Source organism: Dipodomys ordii, unplaced genomic scaffold, assembly GCF_000151885.1.
Source record: "Dipodomys ordii isolate 6190 unplaced genomic scaffold, Dord_2.0 Scaffold196, whole genome shotgun sequence".
Taxonomy (NCBI): Eukaryota; Metazoa; Chordata; class Mammalia; order Rodentia; family Heteromyidae; genus Dipodomys; species Dipodomys ordii.
Window position 1 is genome coordinate 487,200 of NW_012267412.1, and position 21,791 is coordinate 508,990.

General features: G+C 43.4%; 1 protein-coding gene across 1 annotated transcript in view; it reads right to left on the minus strand.

Moving 5' to 3' along the window:
* Liph (lipase, member H) overlaps positions 1 to 17,420 on the minus strand; it is a 28,920-nt gene extending 11,500 nt beyond the window's left edge. The window contains exons 1-6 of the mRNA XM_013034763.1: positions 17,334 to 17,420; positions 14,579 to 14,699; positions 13,319 to 13,686; positions 11,669 to 11,777; positions 5,892 to 5,993; positions 3,701 to 3,790 (exon numbers count right to left, since the gene is read on the minus strand). Of these exons, the coding sequence (XP_012890217.1) occupies positions 3,701 to 3,790; positions 5,892 to 5,993; positions 11,669 to 11,777; positions 13,319 to 13,686; positions 14,579 to 14,699; positions 17,334 to 17,420 (877 nt within the window). The remainder of the gene's footprint in view (positions 1 to 3,700; positions 3,791 to 5,891; positions 5,994 to 11,668; positions 11,778 to 13,318; positions 13,687 to 14,578; positions 14,700 to 17,333) is intronic.
* Between the last annotated feature and the right edge of the window lie 4,371 nt (positions 17,421 to 21,791).

Sequence of the window (21,791 nt, forward strand, 5' to 3'; positions counted from 1 at the left end):
TTGTTCAGTCTGTCACTATTCAGAACTAATAATCCCAGTGACTGCAAAAAGTCAAGAGAAAGACAGTTTCTCTTATCACTGCCAAATTTTTCACTTATACTCAAGTCAGAATGTCAGCACTCAACAGAGGGGAGATCATTACTAGATGTTGGAAGTCACTGAAAATACAACTGCTCAGTGATGCTCCAACATCCTTTCTGAGACTGGAGCTGTCAATGGCAATGTTTTAACACCCCCCCACAAAACAACAACAACTCATATCCTTTATTGTGTGAAATAATGGTGATGATGCATGTGTCTTCCGTGATTGTAAATTTGGGAATGGGGTGTAGCACAGTGATAGAGTACTTGCCTAATAGTTGTGAGGTTCTGGATTCGATGTCCAGCACCATTCATCCACAAAAAGAAAGGAAAGAAAAGAAAATGTTAACTGTACCTTCCTGGTTAATGTTAACATTTTAGAAAAGTCAGCTGGGGCTGGGAAGGTGGCTCAGGGGTAGAGTGCTTGCCTTGCATGCATGAGGCCCTGGGTTCGATTCCTCAGCACCACATACACAGAAAAAGCTGGAAGTGGGTGCTATGGCTCAAGTGGTAGAGTGCTAGCCTTGAGCTGAAGAGCTCAGGACAGTGCCCAGGCCCAGAGTTCAGGCTCTATGACCAGCAAAAAAAAAAAAAAAAGAAAAGAAAAGTCAGCTGTACTGTTGCACATCTGTAATCAGCTACTTGGGAGACTGAGGCAGGAAGATTAAAATTCAAGGCCAGCCTGTCCAATTTAGCAAGACTCTGCCTCACGTAAACAAAAAAACAAAACCCAGAAATTTATAAAGGTTATAGACAAATCAGAAATGATATTGTATATAACATCATACCAGGCACCAGGTGCCTTATACAACATGTTGCTAACCCTCGCAATCTCTTAAGTTCAGTGGTATTATTCCCCTTTATAGATGGGAAACTGAGGCATTGTGCTAATAAGTAGAAAGGCAGGAATTTTAAAGCCAGCTCTTTGTAACTTTAACACCCATGCTTACTGCCACTAAGATTCTCACAATACGCAACCAGCAGCATTAACCTCTCCTATGAACGTGTTAGAAAGGCCAATTCTAATTTAATTATGGCAGTAAGGTCTCCAAAAATCTGTTTTAAAAGCTTTGCACATGATTCTTATAGTGTTACAGTTTGAGAACCACAGCTTTGCTACAGAGTAGAAGATGATGGTACTATGAGAACAGGATAGGAGACAGCATTCTAATTAGATGTGTGTGTGTGTGTGTGTGTGTGTGTGTGTGTGTGTGTACACGCATTGCTACTGGGGCTTGAGCTAAGGGCCTGAGCACTTTGATCAAGGCTGGTGTTCTACCACTTGAGGCACATTCCACTTCCAGCTTTTTGGTGGTTAATTGGAGATAAAGGTCTCATGGACTTTGCTGCCTCTTCTGGCTTAGAACTCTAATGGTCAGATCTCAGCTTCCTGAGTAGCTGGGAGGAGGTGTGAGCCACAGGTGCCCAGGTTTAGAGTTTCAATTAAGGACTAACTCTGAGGTTTACTAAGAAGCCGTCTCTTCTTGTTGCCATGGATTGGACTATGGGATGAGATCAACGAGTGCTTCGTCAGAAGCCCGTCAGCAGATGTATTATGTGAACACAGTCTGCGTGGTGAGTCTGCAATGATCATCCACCATATTGAGGACCAAGGAACTAGAATCAACCCCTATAGAAGGACGGGAGGGACTCAAAATTTCTCCAGGGATGCTGGGCACCAGTGGTTCATGCCTTTAATCCTAACTATTTAGGAGTCTGAGACCCCAAGATCATGGGTCAAAACCAGCCTGGACAGACCAATCAGAAAAACTATTACCACCAATTAACCACCAACAAGCTAGAAGTGGAGCTGTGGCTGAGGTGATAGAGTGGCACCCTTGAGAGGAAAATCTAAGGGACAACATCCAGGACCAGAGTTTAAGCTCCTGTACTGGCACAAAAACTAAAATAATACTAATTCTCTGAGGAGGGAGAGAGGGTGCAGCTCACTGGTACAGTGCATGCTTAGTATGTGTGAGGTCCTAGGGTGTCACATGAAACAGGAGACTGAGGAGGCAGGATGATGGTGGCAGAAGAGTTGGACATAAAGAGATGCCACTGTCACTTTTTTTAAAAAAGATAGATGGGTGGCAGTGGCTCACACTGCAATCTTACCTGTTCAGGAGTCGGGGATCTGAGAATCACAGTTCAAATACAGCTTGGGCACAAAAGTCCTTATCTCCAGTAAACTACCATAAAAGCTGGAAGTGGTGCTGTTGCTCAAGTGGTAGAGCACAAGCCTTGAACAAAAGCAGCTCAGGAACTGTGCCCAGGCCCTGAGTTCAAGCCTCAGTGCCAGCCCCATCCTGACACACAGGCTGGGTTTGAACACTCACTATGAAACAATATGGGGGGCTGGGAAGGTGGCTCAGTGGTAGAGCGCTTGCCTTGCATGCATGAGGCCCTGAGTTCGATTCCTTAGCACCACATAAGAAAAAAGAAAAAAGCCGGAAGTGGCGCTGTGGCTCAAGTGGTAGAGCGCTAGCCTTGAGCTGAAGAGCTGAAGGACAGTGCCCAGGCCCAGAGTTCAGGCCCCACAACCAGACCCTTCCCCCCCAAAAAAAAAGCTCAGGAACAGTAAGTGCAAGCCCCAGGACTGTTTATGCCACTTCAGTGGGATCCTTTTCAAACAGCCGCCATTTTGTACCAAAATTATCTCTCTTTTTGTTGCTTTTATTTGCATTACTGGTTACCTCTCTCTAGCAGTGATGAACTATAAATCTAGGGTTAGAATTCTATATTCTGTCTTCCACCTCATTTGTGTGTGTGTGTGTGTGTGTGTGTGTGTGTGTGTGTGTGTGTGTGTGTGTTAAACTCAGGTGTCTAGGCTGGTGCTCTACTATTTGAGCCAAGCCTCCAACCTCTTTTTGCACCATTTACTTTCTAGGTAGAATCTCACTTCATGGCCAAGTCAGCCTGAGCTTTGATCTTCCTACTTAAGCTTCCCTGTGTCACTGGGAATTATAAACACCCTGGTATAGCATGTGCACGCCAAAACGCCCAGCCATTAGTTGAGATGGAGTCTCATAAGTATGCCTGGGCTTACCTCAAACCTCTGTCCTCTAGTCTTTGCGTCCCCTGTAGTTAAGATTAGAGGCTTGAGTCACAACCCCTGACTTACCTCACTTTTATGTTGCCCTCCACTTCCTGGTTTGTGTTTTATAAATTTGAGTTTGTAGTTTATTTTGATAATTATGTCATCTTTTCCTTTTCAGGAAATTTACTTGCTATTAAAAACTACCTCATTGGCCAGGCATTGGTGGCTCACACCTGTAATCCTAGCTACTCAGGAGGCTGAGATCTGAGGATTGCAGTTCAAAGCTAGCCTGGACAGGAAAGCCTGTGAGACTCTTATCTCCAATTAATCACAGAAAAAGCCAGAAGTGGTGCTGTGGCCCAAGTGGTAAAATACTGGGCTTGAGCAAATGGAGCTCGGAGACAGTGCCCAGGCCCAGAATTTTGCCTAGAGCTGGCAAAACAAACAAGCACGTGTGCACATGCACACACACACACATACACACAAACACACACACAAAGCTATCCCTTGTAGAATGTCAGATTTTTAAATATGCCCTTGTCAAAACACTATTTTACAAAATATAAAGTATTCTGCACTTACCTCCAAATATCGTTTTGGGACAGCCAGGTTGATCCAATCCTCCATTTGGGTAGAAATCTATGTTTCCTAATGGCTCCTTATAGCCCAGGGCTAGAAGAGAAACACTGTACTTTTGTACTGCTTGGAACTTTTCACCTTCATAGTAGGCATGAGGAAATGGAGATGTGGCTCAAGTGGTAGAGAGCTAGCCTTGAGCAAAGAATCTAAACAAGGGCTGGGAAGATGGCTCAGTGGTAGAGTGCTTGCCTTGCATGCATGAGGTCCTGGGTTCCATTCCTCAGCACCACATAAGCAGAAAAAGCCGGAAGTGGTGCTGTGGCTCACATGGTAGAGCACCTTGAGCTAAAGAGTTGAGAGACAGTGCCCAGGCCCAGCGTTCAGGCTCATGACCGACAAAAAAAAAAAAAAAGAATGGAAACACTTGTAGAAAATGAGGGTCTCAAAATTATATGTAGGAGCCTTTAACTACTATTACTTGCATGAGGAATGGGAAATATTTTTCTCTTTTTTCCAATTCTTCCTCACTCAATCCTGTTATATTAAAATAAATCCTGCTAAAACTTAAAAAAAACACACATCTATATTTAGGCTGGGCGCTAGTGGCTCACACCATTCATCCTAGCTACTCAGGAGTAAGCTAAAATCTGAGATTTGCTGTTCAAAGCCAGCCAGGGCAGGTAAGTCTGTGAGACTCATCTCCAATTAACTACCCATCCAAAAGCCAAAAGTGGATCTATGACTCAAGTGGAACACTAGCCTGGAGCAAAAAAGCTCAGGGACACTGCATAGGCCCTGGGATCAAGCCCTAGGACTGTACCCAAAAAAAAAGAAAAGAAAAAAAAGAGTAGAACCTAAAATCCAAGTTCACATTTGACTACCTTTGTACTCTTCCTTTCAAAATTCATTTTCCAAGAATAAAAAGTAAATTGCTTTATTCCTTCAAGCATAAAAATAGCACTGAGGTATTATACTTTTGCAAGCCCATGGTACCATGCAGCTGTTTCAAAAAGAGGCCTTTCTTCTCAAGGGCCACACCAGAGTGCCCAAACAGATGGTCAGGTTTTGAATTTCTTTGGTTTTGTTTTGTTTCTGGTGGTGCTGGAGCATCCTGAGCTATATTCCCAGCTCTGGGTCAAGGGTACTTTAAGTCCAGGCACCAGGTCAGTGCCTTATAATTTTATTGCTTATAATTCTAGCTACTCAGGAGGCTGAGATCTGAGGATCTTCATTTGAGCAGATAAATTGGAGAGATTCTTTCCAGTTATTCAGAAAAAAAAATTGACAGTGAAGCTGTGGTTCAACTGGTATAGTGCAATCCTTGAGCAAAAAAAGCTAAGTGAAAGCATGAAGCCCTGAGTTCAAGCCCTAACACACACACACACACATATTTTTCAGGTGGTCATGTCATAAAAAGAACACACGATTAAGTGAACCTCTCTGTGGCACTTCCTCCCTCCTTCCCCAGTTTTTTCTCCAGCTCTTCTCCCAGAACCTTTGGGTATAGTGGATTCTTGTATCCAAACCCAGATACGAGTCAGTGTCCTAAGAGGTAGAAATGGCCTTGGAAGATCCTCAGAGAAACAGGGTCACTGGTGGAGAAACACAGTACTTGAACTTACCTTTCAGCTTAAGGAACTAACAAGAACCAAGACACTAGGAAATCACATACTTCTAACCCAGTTTCCCTTAAGGAAACATTTATTCAGAGTGAGAAATCCTGCCCTTAATTCAGCACTATGATTACTTTATTTGTTTATTTATTCAGTGCCAATCCTGGGGCTTGAACTCAGGGCCTGGGTGATGTCACTGAGCTTTTTTGCTCACTTTACCGCTTCAATCCATGGCTCCACTTCTGGTTCTTTTGAAGGGTAATTAATTGGAGAGACTGTACATTCCAGCCCAGGCTGGCTTCAGATCTCAGCCTCCTAAGTAGTTAGGATTACGGGGTGAGCCACCAGTGCCTGGTTTATGATCACTTAAAAGTAAGAGATGATGGAAAGTCATCCCCACTCCTGTCTGAGATGCTGGCAGGCCCTGTACTACCTCACCTTCCCTTCCCCATTGCTGCAGATTTGGAACCCTTCCCTGATGGAGAAGAGGGCATGTGGAGGAACTTGCTCTGCTCTGCTGATGATTCCCCAGGGGAGACTCTGGGAGCAGCACCACTGACCCACAAGGACAGGAATGTTACCATCAATGTCAGAGTGGATGACGTCCACGAACTTCGCATCGCTGGGGTCTAATCTGTCCTGAGGAGGTCTCCCATTGAATAAAGGGCCTGCAGGGTCCAGACCTGGAAGGAAAACAGAGTGGCTTGGCAGCCCCACGCCATGAGTCACCGCACAGGCCTTTGATCCCTCCAGGTGAGTCGCTTACAGGCTGCAGGGCACCCTCCGGTGAGCAAGCACCCACATTCCTATCCTGCTTTTTTAGGGTTCCTGTCCACAGCCCTGTGGCTCTTTCCCACAGTGCAGCCCTGGCAGTGCTCCTGAGAACAGCATGCAGACTCCAGGAGAGCTCATTGGGCAAAAAGCAGGGCAGATGCTAGATTCCCCTTTACCCATTTTAGATGATCTAGAAACGCCACTCAGCCCCCTCCTCTTCTGGTTATGAATCACTCTTTTATGGCTTCTGCTTCATTCATAGGTTAGGTCATTTGACCCACATTGCAGACAGAGGCAGAGTAGCTGTTAGGATTCCCATTTTACAGATGGTTGAACTGAGGTTCAGGGAGCTCAAGCCTCTCAGTCATAGCCTAGCCTCAAATGGTATCACTGGAGCTCTTGCTATCATGGAACTGAGTTGAGTCAGCTCAGCAGAAAAGGGGTAAACTTGTTGATCAGGCCACGAACGTAGCCCGGTGTGGAAAAGGATGTGACTCCCTGCAGATATAGGTGATTGAACCCATCCCACAATGCCTGAGCTAATTCCTTGTCCTTGGTCAATGTTAATTGAACATCACTCACCATTGCTACAAAGCCATTGGAAAAGAGGAGTTCTTATGATGCTGTAGTCACAAAGAACTTTAAGGAAAAAGTCAGAGCTCTGTATATCACCTTTATAATAACAATTAAAAAACAAACAAACAGGGCTGGGCGCAGGTGGCTCATATCCTCCTACCTGTAATCCTAGCTACTCAGAAGGCTAAGATCTGAGGATCACAGTTCAAAGCCAGCCCATGCAGGAAAGTCTGTGAGACTCTTATCTCCAGTAAATCACCAGAAAACCGGAAGTGGCACTGTAGCTCAAGTGGTAGAGCGCCTTGAGATGAAGAGCTGAGGGACTGTGCCCAGGCCCAGAGTTCAAACCTCATGACTGACAAAAATAAAATAAAATAACAAGAATGTTAAAAAAAAAAAAAAGGCAGAGGCTAGAAAGGCTTCACTTACCAGGCGCCTATGATGGGTAAAGCCATCGTGAGAGAATGTCCTCTCCTTTGAGTTTTTATCCATGAATATAAGTTTATTTTTTGGAACTGCCCAGTAGAACAGTTTTGTTTTTGTTTGCTTGTGTGTGTGTATAGTGGGACTTGAACTCAAGGCTTCATGTTCTCACTTGGCTATTTTACTCAAGGCTGATGCTTTATCGCTTGAGCCACACAGCCTCTTCTTAGCTCTTTGCTGGTGAACTGGAGATAAGTATCTCACAGACTTTTCTGCTCACACTGGCTCCGAGCCTTGATCCTCAGATCTCAGCCTCTTGAGTAGCTAAGTCTACAGGTGTGAGCCACCAGCATCTGGCTCTAGTAGAATCTCTGTATGAGCATTGTTTGGCTTTCGTACGAAACTCTGGATAGGAGTTAGGCATTTATGCAAAACATGTCTCCACCACTTTGCACCACTGGAGGGTCATATGACAAATAATAAATGTCATCTTCTGTCAATAAAGTTACATGTAAAACAGAAGAGAAAGCATGTTTCCCTCAAGGTTGCTGCTTTGAGCTTCAGTCTCCCCATTCCTCCTCTCCCTGTGCTCATCTGCTTCCCACAGGCAGGTTTTTTCTCTTTTCTTTGCTCACCTCCACCCAACATCCCCAGCCTGTCTTCTGTCCACTCCCAATTGAAACTTGTGTGGGAGGAGATGGGCCCAATACCCTGGCACTCAAGTGTCTAGCACAGGATTTCCTCAACACAACAGGGACAACTCCACACCTCACAAGCCTCCTCATCCTCACAGCATTTCCTGTCTAAGAAAATAAACAATGAAAGCTGTGTGTCAGTGGCTCATGCCTATAATCCTAGCTACTCAGGAGACTGAGACCTGAGGATTGCAGTTCAAAGCCAGCTCAGGAAAAAAAAGTCCATGAGACTCTAGGAATTCTCTAATGTCCAGTTAATCACCAAAAAGCTGCAAGTGGAGCTATAACTCAAGTGGTAAAGTGCTAGCCTTTAGCAAGAAAGTTCATGGACATTACCCAGAGAAAGAAAGAAAGGAAGGAAGGAAGGAAGGAAGAAAGGAAGAAAGGGAGAGAAAGAAAAAAGGAAGAAAGAAAGGAAGGAAGGAAGGAAAGGAAAGGGAGGAAGGAAAAAAAGAAAGAAAGAGAAAATTAAAAAGAAAATATGAATCCAGGCACTGGTGGCTCATGCCTGTAATCCTAGCTACTTAGGAGGCTGAGATCTGAGGATTATGGTTCGAAGCCAGCACAGGCAGGAAAGTCCTCAAGACTCTTATCTCCAATTAATCACCAGAAAACCAGAAGTGTTGGTAGCTCAAAGTTGTAGAGCACTAACCTTGAGTGAAAAGGCTCAAGAACAGTGCCTAGGTCCTAAGTTCAAGTCCCACAACCACCACCAACAACAACAAAAGGACTAAGGCTTGGGAGTCAGATGGTTGAACAATAGGAAGCCCTGAGTTCAAACCCAATACCATTAAAAAAAAAAAAAAGATGTAGAGATTCCTGGGCTGGGATTATAGCTCAGTGGTAGAGTACTTGCTTAGCATGAATGAGGTCCTGGATTAGAGCCTCAGCACCACAATTAAGTACTTAATTAAATGACAAATAGAACCAGGACAATTAGAAGGAGGGGAAATGGAAGAGATGAAGCAGCCATTTGAGGCTTAGATAATACCGAGTACACCTACTTAAATGTGGGAGTTGTGGCAATGGAGAGCAGGCTACATCCCCAATTCATCATGTCCAGTGGGCCTACCCCGTCGGAGAGGTGAAGAGAGGGGAAATGCTTGTCTCCTGAAGCCGCTCTTGATCAATAACAGCTCTTAGATTGCTCTTAGAGCTGTGATTAACCGTGGGACTCAGGGAACACACAGAGGTAGAACATTGAGCTGAGGTTCAGCAGCTGAATCCAGGCCATGGAACAAGTTACTTGTGTAAGAAAATAAAAAGAGCAGAAAGGGAGAATACAACAGACCAACAGATTTTATTTAGGAGGAAAACCTGGGAATAGCAACCAAGTCTCCTTCCGCCTGGCTGAAGGAGAAATGGTACACCTCCCTTATAACTAGGGCCTATTTAGCATGAAGTCTGGGGGCCAAGATGGTGTGAGAGGGAGGCTGGGTGGGTGAGCAGTGTTATTTTGATTAAGGAGTTTCAAGGTTTCAACAGCATCTGTGTTCATCAGGCGTCAGCCTCAGACATGGCCTTGGTCTCAGGCTCTCTTCCAAGACCACTGGGTGTGTTTGTTCAGGGGTAAGAGGAAGGGAGATGGTTCAGTGGGGTTGCCAGCAAGGACACTTGTAAGATATGGCTGTCAGGGGGACATCAGTGCTTTCAGTGCTCTCAGGGCCTAGAGTAGGAGGAAGGTTGGCTTCGGCATGCTCCTGGTCAGAGGCCAGAAAAAGCACAGTTCGCTTTCACAGCAGTTTGGAGAACAGGTTTCTTGTGAGATGTAGGGTTGTAAGTAGGCCAGGAAAAGGACTTTGCTCATCTTCTCCCAAACTCTAGTCAGAGATATGAGATTCATGTCTTGAGATCTAGCATGATCTCCCTCTTCTTCCACTTACTCTGTTGTCTATCTCTATCTCTCTCTATCTCTGTCTCTTAGAATTGGTCTGTTTCTTTTTTAAATTTTTTATTTTATTGTTAACTCCTGTACAGAGGGGTTTTGGCCTATTTCTAAGCCCTGCACTAGAAAAAATCCCAGCACCAGAAGAGAACTCCCAACAGATGAGGACAGAGGCAAACACAAACAGTGAGTTCCTTCTCCTCAGAAGACAAAGCTTTAAAAAGCAAAGCAAGCAAACAAACAGTGTCTTGCCATGGAGCCCAGGCTGGCCTCAAACTTGTGACTTCTGATCTTCTTGCCTCACTCTCCTCAGTGCTGAGATTAGAGACATTTTTAAATGTTCAGTGCTTTCTAGAATATAGAAATAATGCACTTTGAAACTTGAAAAGCATTTTTGCTTCCCTAGGAAAGCAGGTAAATAAGATGAGGCATTGGTGGCTCACGCCTGTAATCCTAGCTACTCAGGAGGCTGAGATCTGAGGATCTCAGTTCAAAGCCAGCCCAGGCAGGAAAGTCCAAGAGACTCTTATCTCCAATAAACCACTAGAAAACCAGAAGTGGCACTGTGGCTCAAGTGATAGAGTGCTCGCCTTGAGCTAAAGAGCGCAGGGACAGTGCTCAAGCCTAGAGTTCAAGCCCCATGACTGACGAAAAAAAAAAAAAAAAAGACGAGGCAGGGGCTGAGAAGGTAGCTCAGTGGTAGAGTGCTTGCCCCTCATACGTGAGGCCCTGGGTTCCATTCCTCAGCACCACATAAACAGAAAAGACCTGAAGTGGCGCTGTGGCTCAAGTGATAGAGTGCTAGCCTTGAGCTGAAGAGCTGAGGGACAGCACCCAGGCCGAGAGTTCAAGCCTCACAACCACCACCACCAACAACAACAAAAAGATGAGGCAACTCTGGCCTTGAATTAAAACGAGAAAAATCATGTAGGACTCCATATACCCAGATTAGAGGACTAGATGGAGAAACCATCCTCTGTGTGTATATGTGTATATGAGAGAGAAAGAGACAGAGTCAGAGACAGAGAGACAGAGGGAGACTTTTGCATATTTAAATAATCCCTTCAGATTAGGACCCGAATTATGGTTTGTTTGAATAACTTATATTCCATTCATATACATTTCTACCTTCTATATTCTCTGGATTTGAAAGGCTCCCTGAGCCTGAGAATGGATTCTGGGAACAGTGATAGAAAGCCCTTTTGTCTGAGAGAGCCACCCTCTGCCCTCTAAGTATCTATGGAAAGTTCCGAAGCTCCAAGCAAGAGATCACAGGGAGGAAGTGTGTCTCTTTGAGGTTTAACTGGCTGCATTTCTGAGTGTTTTCATTCTGTGTTGGCTGGAAAGTTGATATCTAGAGAATAAGGCCCAGCCATCAAAATTCCCATCTCCTTTTCCTACCACAAGATTCTGCTGTGTCTGGGGACTGCAGCGTGCTAGTTACACCAGCCAGGCCATCCTGGGTTCACTGAAAGGAAGCAAACTCTTTGTTCTAGGACTACAGATCAAATGTCCCCAAGGGACATTGCTGCTTTTCTAGCCATAAGAGAAATAAGGTCCATCACCATTCTTTTCTATGGCACATACAATTTGTAAATATGTCACGTGCGTTATATCTGAGTTCAATAGGTACCGATGGCTCATATCTGTAATCATAGCTACATAGGAGGCTGAGATCATGGTTTAAAGCCAGCCCAGGCAGGAAAGTCCATGAGACTCATCTCCAACTAGCCACCAAAAAAGCTGGCTTAAGTGAGAGAGTGCTATCCTTGAGCAAAATAGCTCAGGGGCAGTGCCTAGCCTGAATTCAAGTCCCAGGACTGGCATAAAAATTAATTAATATTAATAATAATAATATTCTGAGGTCAACAATATTTGATCCTCCTTTACAAGAAGAGGACCCATGCGCAGGAGGTTCAATATTTGGAAGTGCTGTCTTGGATTGCTTTTATAATGCTCCCCCAGGCAACACCTGCCTAAACAGGCCCACCCACCAGAGCCTCACCTGTAATTCTCCCCAGCTGCCCGTCATACATTTCTCCAACAAATCCAGATATGTGGGCTCCCAGACTTACTCCAATCATATAAATGTCGTCAAGAGAACCTCCTTCCACCTGGAATTTCAAGAAGTCTATCATTACAAAGTATCTACATTTGAGAAATCTCTGATCTGTTCACATTGGGGAAATATTCCTAAGTACTGCACATTTATGTCTCATTTAAATGTCATACCAGGGCTGCAGGTAGAGTTCAGTGATGGAATCGTTGTCTAGCAATGTGCAAGGCCCTGGGTTCAATCCCAGCAATACACACACACACACACACACACACACACACACACACCTGCATCACAGTATGTCACAACACCTCTGTAATAGGAAATACTATTCTTTTGCTTTTAAGATGAAGAAACTGAGGCCCAGAGTTAGTGTCGTCTAGTTGAGGTCAGACAGTTGAGGAGGGAGCAGAGTAGGAATCTAACCAACCCACTCAACCCCACACAGTGCTTATGGTGTCCCCATCACATTTATTTCCCCTTCCTTTCTTCCTTCCCTCCTTTCTTCTTTCTTCTCTCTTCTGGGGCTTTAACTCAGAGCCTGGTCATTTTCCTTTGTTTTTGTTTTTTTTTCCTCAAAGCTAATTCTCTACCACTTGAGCCACAGCTCTACTTGTGATTTTTTTTTTGCTAGTTGACTGAAAATAAGGGTCTCATAGACTTTTCTGCATGGGTTGGCTTTGAACCACAATCTCTAGATCTCAGCCTTCTAAGTAGCTAGGAGTACAGACATGAGCTACTAGTGCCTGGCTTCTGTCCATGTCCGTCACATTTCTGGTATAAACCACTCTGAGCTATCTTTAAAGCCTTACAAACGGGTGACAAGTTTGACAATACATCCCAATGAATTCCTTTATCTTCATCCTAGCTCAGTTTATGGAGTTTATAGAGAGGGAGGAAAGAAGAAAGAAAGAAGGGGGGGTGACCACACTGTCCATAGGCTACTATGAGTTTGTCCTGAGCTATTCCAAGAATCTCTTTCTAGGGCTGTAAAACTCATGCCACTCCAGCAACATGGCCACCAAACCAGACTCTGAAATAGTCAGGGTTTTGTCACTTTTTTGTTATTGTTAAAAGGGGCAATTTTTGTGATAGATCACTAAATAAAATATAAGGTTTCCCCTTTACTATCTCCTAAAGACATAAATCATCTCATGGGACCATATGTCCCTTCGTTATGGTCTTGGGGAATCTGGACACTAAACAGGTAGTAAAAGGATTAGGTATAGACATGAAAGAAACTTGAAGCATTAAACCAGGAAACCCACCCAGAGCTCTCCTACTCAATAAATACCATTTTTGAATTACAAAAGGATCTCCCTTTCTCAAGACACTGTCATCATCTGTGGGAAAACAATCATAAGTAATATGTAAAGCTACAACATCTACAAGGACAATGTTGTTTCCTTAAATCAGTGTCTTGGGCAGTGTACAACCTGCACAACATACCTATGGGCCTTACCTGCAATCCCTTCCAGACCCTTCCTGGGTCTTATTCAGATTTACAAAATATTAACTATATATCTCTTGGTTTTAAACTTCCAGGTAACTGACCAGTTTCATTTTGATCTCAAATCATCTAATAGAACTCTTTCTTACCAACATCTTGTCGATAAATTCCTTCAAGATGAGAGCTACTTTTCTGGTTCTACTAGAGGCGTGTGTGTATATTACAGTTGTAGCTCCTCGATTCCAATCAACAACAACCACGTTCATGTCTTCTACAAGGAGCAAACCCTGTACCAAGTCCTCCATCCAGACTGGAGGAGAGCCTGTTGGCCTGAATCCATGGACAATGAAGGTAGTTTTCTTGGTCACATTCAAGTTCCCAAAAGCTGTGGAATTGATGACTTGTGCGCAGCTCAGGTTTTTCTTTGTGTAGAGCATTAACTTCACATTTAGTCCTGTGCCAACCACAGCACTGTGGAAACTCAGCTTGGTGAACGAAGGGCATGTCTCATCTGTGTCTGAAAATAAAAATTTAGAATGAATCACACAGCTGGGCACCAGTGGCTCATGCCTGTAATCTTAGTTACTGAGGAGTCTGAGAATCTGAGGATCTGGGTTTGAAGCCAGCCCAGGCAAAAAAGTCCATATAATTTTTATCTCCAATGAACTAGCAAAAAAAAGATGTGGAGCTGTGACTCAAGTGGTAGAGCAACCGCCTTGAGCAAGAAAAGCCATGGAAAAGTGTGAGGAGTTTAAGCTCTAGTATCAGCAAAATAAACAAACAATAGCAATCACAACAGAAATAGAGAAAAGAATGCTCTGGGAAACACCTTTCCTGACTTCCTCCATGAGAACGTGGGGACCATTTCTTCCTGTCTCCTATTCTCAATGACTCTCTACTTCAATACCCCAAACTTCTTCCTTCTTAATTCTGAGCCTCAGAGCAACCCATGTCAGAGGGTCTTTGTCCATCCATACCCCCAGTGCTTTCCTGTATGCATTTATTTGAAACTTCTTGCAAAGGCCTTTGTACTTAGGAATGAGCAAAGTTTCAAAATAGAATGAGAAAAAATGCATAATTGAATGGTTAAGACATCAAAGGAGATTTTAAAATCCCTCACTCTAAGCGGGGCACTGAGGCCTCATGCCTATATTCCCTGTGACTTAGGAGGCTGACTGAGGATGGAGATTAGAAGCCAGCCCCAGGAGTCAAATCTGAGAGACTTTTATTTCCAATTACCTAGCAAGAAGCTGAAAGTGGAGGTATTGCTCAAGTAGTAGAGGACCCACCACTTGAGTGAAAAACTCAAGAGTGCAAGGCCTTGAGTTTAAGCCCTGGTACCAGCACAAAAGAAAACAAAACAAAAAAAAATCACTCTAGCAGAAAGGTGTTTTGTATTGACTTCCAACTTCCTGCATTTGTGTCTCCTCTGCACACCATGTAGAGGTATGGGGAAGCATCTACCATGTAAAGAACTCCACCTCCCTCGGCGTTCTTCACTTGTACTTCTGGTAGGCTGCTTGCTACAATCTGACAGAGAAGGTGCATTGAAACTGGTCTGGTGTTTGTGGAGCATGTCCCAGAGCAAATAAATGACTATTGAATTAGTCATCCTGTTAAATAGGAGCCTCTGGGTCTCAGTCATCAATAAAGCCAGGCTTTGTTCCTGTCATGCAACTGATTCATCAGGTGGCCTTGGAGAAATCTTGTCACCTTTCTCCAGCTACCATTTGCCCAAGGGAGGAATGTGGAGAGATTACTTCTGAATGAGGTCATATTGGCAAAGAGAACATCCCTTTCTCAAGAAAAAGACTTAATTGAATATAGGCAATGCTAGGCCAGGAGTTCTAAACCACAGATCTGAGACCTGGACGGCTCCAAGAAGAGTTGTGAGGTTTGGGGCTAGAAGTATGGATCAGCCATAACTATCAACTTCTGTGTCTACAGAATAGTTTAGCCCACCTCTTGAGCTTGCTCAATCTTTATCAGAGCCCTCAGAGATTTGTTGAATTGAAGCCTCTCTGTACAACTACTTAAAGGCATAGATAAATAGATACATACATACATAGATACATAGATGCATAGATAGATGCATAGATAGATACATAGATAGATACACAGATAGATAGATCTAATTTTTTTTTTTTGGGTCCGGTCGTGGGGCCTGAACTCTGGGCCTGGGCACTGTCCCTCAGCTCTTCAGCTCAAGGCTAGCGCTCTACCACTTGAGCCACAGTGCCACTTCTGGCTTTTTTCTTTTTGCTTATGTGGTGCTGAGGAATCGAACCCAGGGCCTCAGGCATGCAAGGCAAGCGCTCTACCACTGCGCTACCTTCCCAGCCCTAGATCTAATTTTTTTGGTACCAGTTCTGGGGTTTGAACTCAGGGCCTGAGTACTATCCTGCGCTTATTTTACTCAAGGCTGATGCTCTACCACTTGAGATACTGCTCTACTCCTGGCTTTTTAGTCATGTATTGGAGATAAGAGTCTCATGGACTTTCCTGCCCACGATGGCTTCAATTCACAATTCTCAGATCTCAGCCTCCTGAGTAGCTGGGATTGCAAGTGTAAGCCATGGTTGCCCAGCTAAAAGTAATTTTAAAAAATGAAGACTTAGAATTGATGATTACTGAAATGTAAGGACAGAACAAATAGACTTCCAATCTTCATCTGATGGAACAATTCTGATGTCACATATAGTTAAAGTGCTTTAGCTGTTTATGGGGGGTGTCTATTGTAAGTAATAAGTGAAAAGAAGTTAATTTCCTTCTCTTTGAACTTTACATTTATTTTTTCTCATTGGAGAAATACATGTAATTTATTCAGTGAGAGTTGATTTTAACCTAGATTCTATGGCAGGTATTTCTTTTTTCTTTTTTTCTTTCCTTCTTTCTTTCTCTTTCTTTCATGGCACAGGCTATGGAACTTAGGTGTTCATGCTTACTATGCAAGCACTCTACCACTTAGACCATACCTCTAAAGCTTTTGCTTTTTTACTTTATTTTTCAAACAGAGTCTTGCGCTTTTGCCCAGGCTAGCCTCAATCCACCATTTCCTATCTCTACCTCTTAAGTAGCTGAAATTACAAGAATGAGCCACTTCACCTGGATCAGGTGGCATTTTAGAAGGAAAATCAGGTATTAATAAAACACATAAATGAGTATAAAATTGCTATGTGTGATAATAAACCACATGAAGAAAATACCCTGTGAAGTGAGAACATGACTAAGGGAACTTAGCCTGGTCTGAGCCTCTCAAGGCCTTCTTATCATCTGGAAATATGTATCTAAGTGGACATTCAAAACAACAACAATGAAAGCATAAAACCTGGTCTGTGTGTGGACACCTCAGCACTTGGGAGATTGAGGCAGAAGGATCATGAGACTGAGGCCCACCTGAACTGCAAGGGAGCACAGCTGGGCTGGTCATTCCTACTCCATGTAGGATGCTCTCTATCAGACTACTTTGGCTCAGAGACTTCCCATCTGTCTGACTGAGATAGTGTCAGAATTGTGCTCAGATATGAGGCTCTCCCCTACCCAATCTTGCTTTCCTCACATTTCTCAGGTACAATTCCTATTCCCTGCCCCTGTACCCTTCCATGCACTCCCCCCAATAAATGTAGAGCATGTCCAAGCCAACTTTGGTATCTGTTTCTCACAGGGCCCAAAGTGAAATAATTGGATTTAACACTGTAACGCTTCATTGACTGGTGCTGGTGCCCTGGAGGTTCACTACCTCTTGCTATACAGACTGTCCTCTTTTTGACTGACAGCTTGTTTGCTTTGTATTTGTGTGCTTTTTTTTTTATCCTATCAGGAAGTTATGTACTTGCTTGCTTGCTCACTTGTTTATTTCACCAGTACTAGGGCTGGAACTTATGGCCTCATACTCTTGCTTGGCTTTTTAGTTCAAGTCTGGCATGCTACCCCTTGAATCATACCATCTGACTTTTTGCTGGTTAATTGGAGATATGAGTCTCAGATTTGTCTGCCCAGGCTGGCTTTCAACTGAGATCCTTAGACCCTCAGCCTCCTGAGTAGTTATGATTACAGGCATGAGCCACCAGTGCCTGGAGAAGTTTAGTTTTATATGAGACATTTCAATTCTGTCATGAGGTTCCAATGTGTAGAATTGCACATGGATGTAGATTGTTCAGTTACTGCAAAATTAGATATATTTTCCACTGTGTAACTCTGGATCTGGAAACTGTGCCGGGTGGTCATGAGCGTGGTGCTGACTTCTGCCATGTGTCCTACTGATGACACTTCTGCTTTCCTCTTTCATTCTCTAACTAATCAGTGACCTTTTCACAGTCACTCAGTGACAGGTACTTCCTGTCATGTTTTGCAGCTTGGTACTTTTCCTTGACTCTTTCCATGTCTAGAATGGCAGCCAAGCAAAATGCTGACACACTGACTAATTTTGCCATGCCTAAGAATGCTACCATGCACCCACCACAGGAAATGCAAGTTAGATAGGTTCCATTTAAGCACCAGTTACAATGCTATGAGCTATTCTTCCAATGTTAATCAGCAGTCTAAGTTTGTTTAAAGAAGACACACAGGAGCTTATATACTGACTAGGCACATAAGTACATAAGTACTGCTACCTGGAAGGCTTGCAGAACCTAACCTTGTATTTCCCTCGGACCAATAGTCTATAATCCCAATTGAGTGTTTGAGGCCAATTTATGGAATGTAACTACAACAAATAACAAGAATGCATGCAGAATCCTAGCTACTCAGGAGCCTCAGATCTGCAAATGGTGGTTTGAAGCAAGACTGGGCAGAAAATTCTGTTAGACTCTCATTAGCAATTAACCAACAAAAAACCAGAAGTGAGGCTGTGGTTCAAGGGGGAGAGTACCAGCCTTAGCAAAAAAGCAAGACTACAAGGCCCTGAGTTCAAGCCCCAGTACAAGCACACAACACACACACACACACACACACACACACACACACACACACACACACACAAAGAATTCATGGATAACAATCATTTTATGGGGCTGGTAGCACAAGCATAAGGTCATAAGTTCAAGCCCCAGCACCACCAGGGGAAAAAATCATCTTTATTTGAATACCAGTGGATCATGCCTGTAATCCTAACTACTCCAGAGGCTGAGATAGGAGGATTGAGGTTCAAAGCCAGCCTAGGCAGGAAAGTCTATGAGACTCTTATCTCCAATTAGCTACCAAAAAAGTAAAACTATGGTTCAAGTGGTAGAGTGCTAGCCTTCAGCAAAAATACTCAGGGATAGAGCCCAGGTCCTAAGTTCAAGCTCCAAGAAGGGCACCAAAACAAAACAAACAAAAACCTTATCATCTATATGAAGCCCATGCTCCACAACATGTACCTATATTCCCAGCAACTCAAGAGGATGGCTTGAGCTCTGCAGTTCCAGACTAGCCCAAATAATGGGTAATAAACAAATATATCCTGCAATCAAGGTTCCCTAGTAACACAGTTTAACTTCTTTTCCTGGCTTTCTCCCTTCCCCTAGGAGACTAACTGCTGCTATCTTTCCAAGGAGAGTTCATGGTTGGTTATTGCTAAGTACATTCATATCCTGACATGAATTTATTAGCCTCATGATATGTTTAATGGCTTCACTCACATAATGTCCCTTAAATTCTAATTTGTGCTGTTACTTTTAAAGGGGCCAGCTAACTTGTATGTCTTGTATGTCTCCTTTTGGGTTATTCTGTTGCAAGGTCAAGGTTGCTCAAAGGCAGTCTCAGCAGAGTACAACCAGGTAACCACAGAACATGTCAGACTGGTTTTTAAAGCTTAACTTCTGCTATCAGAGTTCATTTGAAATAGGAGACATCAGGCCTGCCCTTTTCAGGCTACTTTGAAATTCAATTATCCTGAAGTAACATCCCCTGTTGTCATTTGGAAAATTACAATTGGATGGATGATGTCTACAACACCATTTGATGAGAGATTCAGATTCCAATACTGCCTTCTCTTTCTTAAGTTAAAAGGAACATATCCAAGCTGAGTGCAGTGCAGACCTAGCTAATCAGGAAGCTGAGATCTGAGGATGAGGTCTGAAGCCAACCTGAGCAGAAAAGTCTGAGACTTCTTTTGTGTGTGGGGGTCATAGGGCTTTTTGTCAGTTGTGGGGCCCAAACTCAGGGCCTTGGTGCTGTCCCTCAGCTCCAGCTTAAGGCGAGCACTCTACCAAATGAGCCACAGTGCCACTTCTGGTTTTCTAGTTTATTGAAGATAAGAGCCTCATGGACTTTCCTGCCTGGGCTGGCTTTGCACTGCGATCCTCAGATCTCAGCCTCTTGAGTAGCTAGAATTACAGACGTGAGCCACCAGTGCCATCTTATGGGACTCTCATTTACAATTATTAACACCACACACACACACACAAATAAGGTGGGGGACTGGGAAGGTGGCTCAGTGGTAGAGTGCTTGCCTTGCATGCATGAGGCCCTGGGTTCGATTCCTCAGCACCACACACACACACACACACACACACGTGCGCGCGCGCGCGCCAGAAGTGGCTCTGTGGCTCAAATGGTAGAGCATTAGCCTTGAGCTGAAGAGCTGAGGGACAGCGCCCAGGCCCTGAGTTCAGGCCTCACGGCTGACAAAAAAAAAAAAGCTGGAAATAGAGCTGTGGCTCAAGTAGTAAAGCATCAGCCTTGAGTAAAAAAGCTAGACAGTGCTCAAGCCCAATACCCCCCCCCCACAAACACACAGACACACACACCATTACCATCACCACTACCAACAACAACAATAACAAAAAAAATCCAAGTTAAGCTATCTTCTCTAACTTTGTTAGCAATAGCTTATTTTACGTGAGACATTTTGTTATAATCTGATCATAGTTATCCACAAGCCAAAGCTGACCACACCAATCTTTATACTGCCCATGGCTACTTTCCTGCCTAATAGCTGAGTTCAGTGGTTATAATCATGGGCCACAAAGCTGAAAGTATTTAAATATTTACCATCTGGCTTTTATGGAAAAAAACTGTCACCCCTGATCTAAGACTTTTCCTTCTCCCTCCCCCCCCCCAGCTCTTTCCTTTTTTGAAAGTACTGGGTTTGAACTTAAGACCTCTTGCTTGCTAAATGAGCAGCTGAACCACACCTCTTGTTCTGATTCCTACTAATACTTTTCAGATAAGGTTTCACTTCCTACCTAGGCACCCGCCTGAGCACGATCCACCTGTTGAACTTCTGGAAGCTAAGACAACAGGCATGTGCCACCATATTCAGCTCTTCATTGAGAAAGGGTCTCTGAGAACTTTTTTAGGCCTGGGCTGGCCTCAAACTACAATCTCTTCACTCGCAGTCTTCCAAGCATAAGTCACGGGTAGTCAGCCTTGGTCTAACATCTTAAACAAAAAGGCAACATGATTTTAGAAGAAAACGTAAGTTTGAGGTCCAACCCCCTAGCTTACTTGCTTTGTGATCCCTAGTAATTCATCAGCTAAAATCTTTGGACCTCATTTTGCATTTGTCAAATAATCATAATAATGCTAATTTGTCAGGCAGTGTGATACACAGAACCATATTGAACTTGGAGCAAAAACAAACAAAATACATGCAACCAAATGTATTCAAAATATCTTCTAAGGGGATAAGGGATGGGGTTTGGTGATAAAGCACTTTCTTAGCATATATGAACTCTAGGTTCAAGCTCCAGTACCACAAACAAAACAAACTTATATTTTGAATCAACTGGGAAAAGTTCATAAAAGCTCTACAACAAAAACATAACTACATGTCATTCAGTCTGTTCACAAATCATTGTCAACTCTCATAAGCTGCCTAGCAAGGCCTAGTCCTATGCCCCAAAACAAGGAACAGTGGCTGATTAGAAATGCCTTTATGATGAGTACCAGTGGCTTATGCCTCTCAGGAGGCTGAGATCTGAGGATCACAATTCAAAGCTAGCATGGGCAGGAACGTCTGTGAGACTCTTATCTCCAATTCCCCACCAGAAAACCAGAAGTGGTGCGGTGGCTCAAGTGGTAGAGTGCTAGCCTTGAGCAGAAGAGCTCAGGGACATGAGCCCAGGCCCAGAGTTCAAGACCCACAACTGACAAAAAAAAAAAAAGAAAAGAAAAGGAAATGCCTTCTCCCATTGTACAATAACATAGATGATAAAACAAAAATTAGTGCATCTTATCAACATTTTGTTCATTATGAATTAATTTGAATTTATTTCATTTTTTAAAATATTGCCTTAAAACATCCTTTATCTGCACTCTTGAGTTTTGGTACCTTTCTTCTTCTCAGATTTTGTACCTGGTGAATGCCACTTTCCTCATTGACCTCCCCTTCATCCTGGCTCTGCTTTCAGAATTGTTGTATCAGAGATAATGCCTATAAGGCATCCAGAATGCTTTCTGGAACAAAGTGAGTGCTCAATAAAATAAAACTGGAATTGTTGGATGATATTGATGATAGATTGGCATGATAGAATTTACCTCATAGGATTGTGATAAAATCCTATAAGCAAATCACTTGGCATGGAATTGATTATAAAATAGATACTCAAGCTAGACACCAGTGGCTCACACCTATATCATAGTTATTTACAAGGCAGAAAAATCTATGAAACTCAGTTCAAACCCCAGGATGGGCAA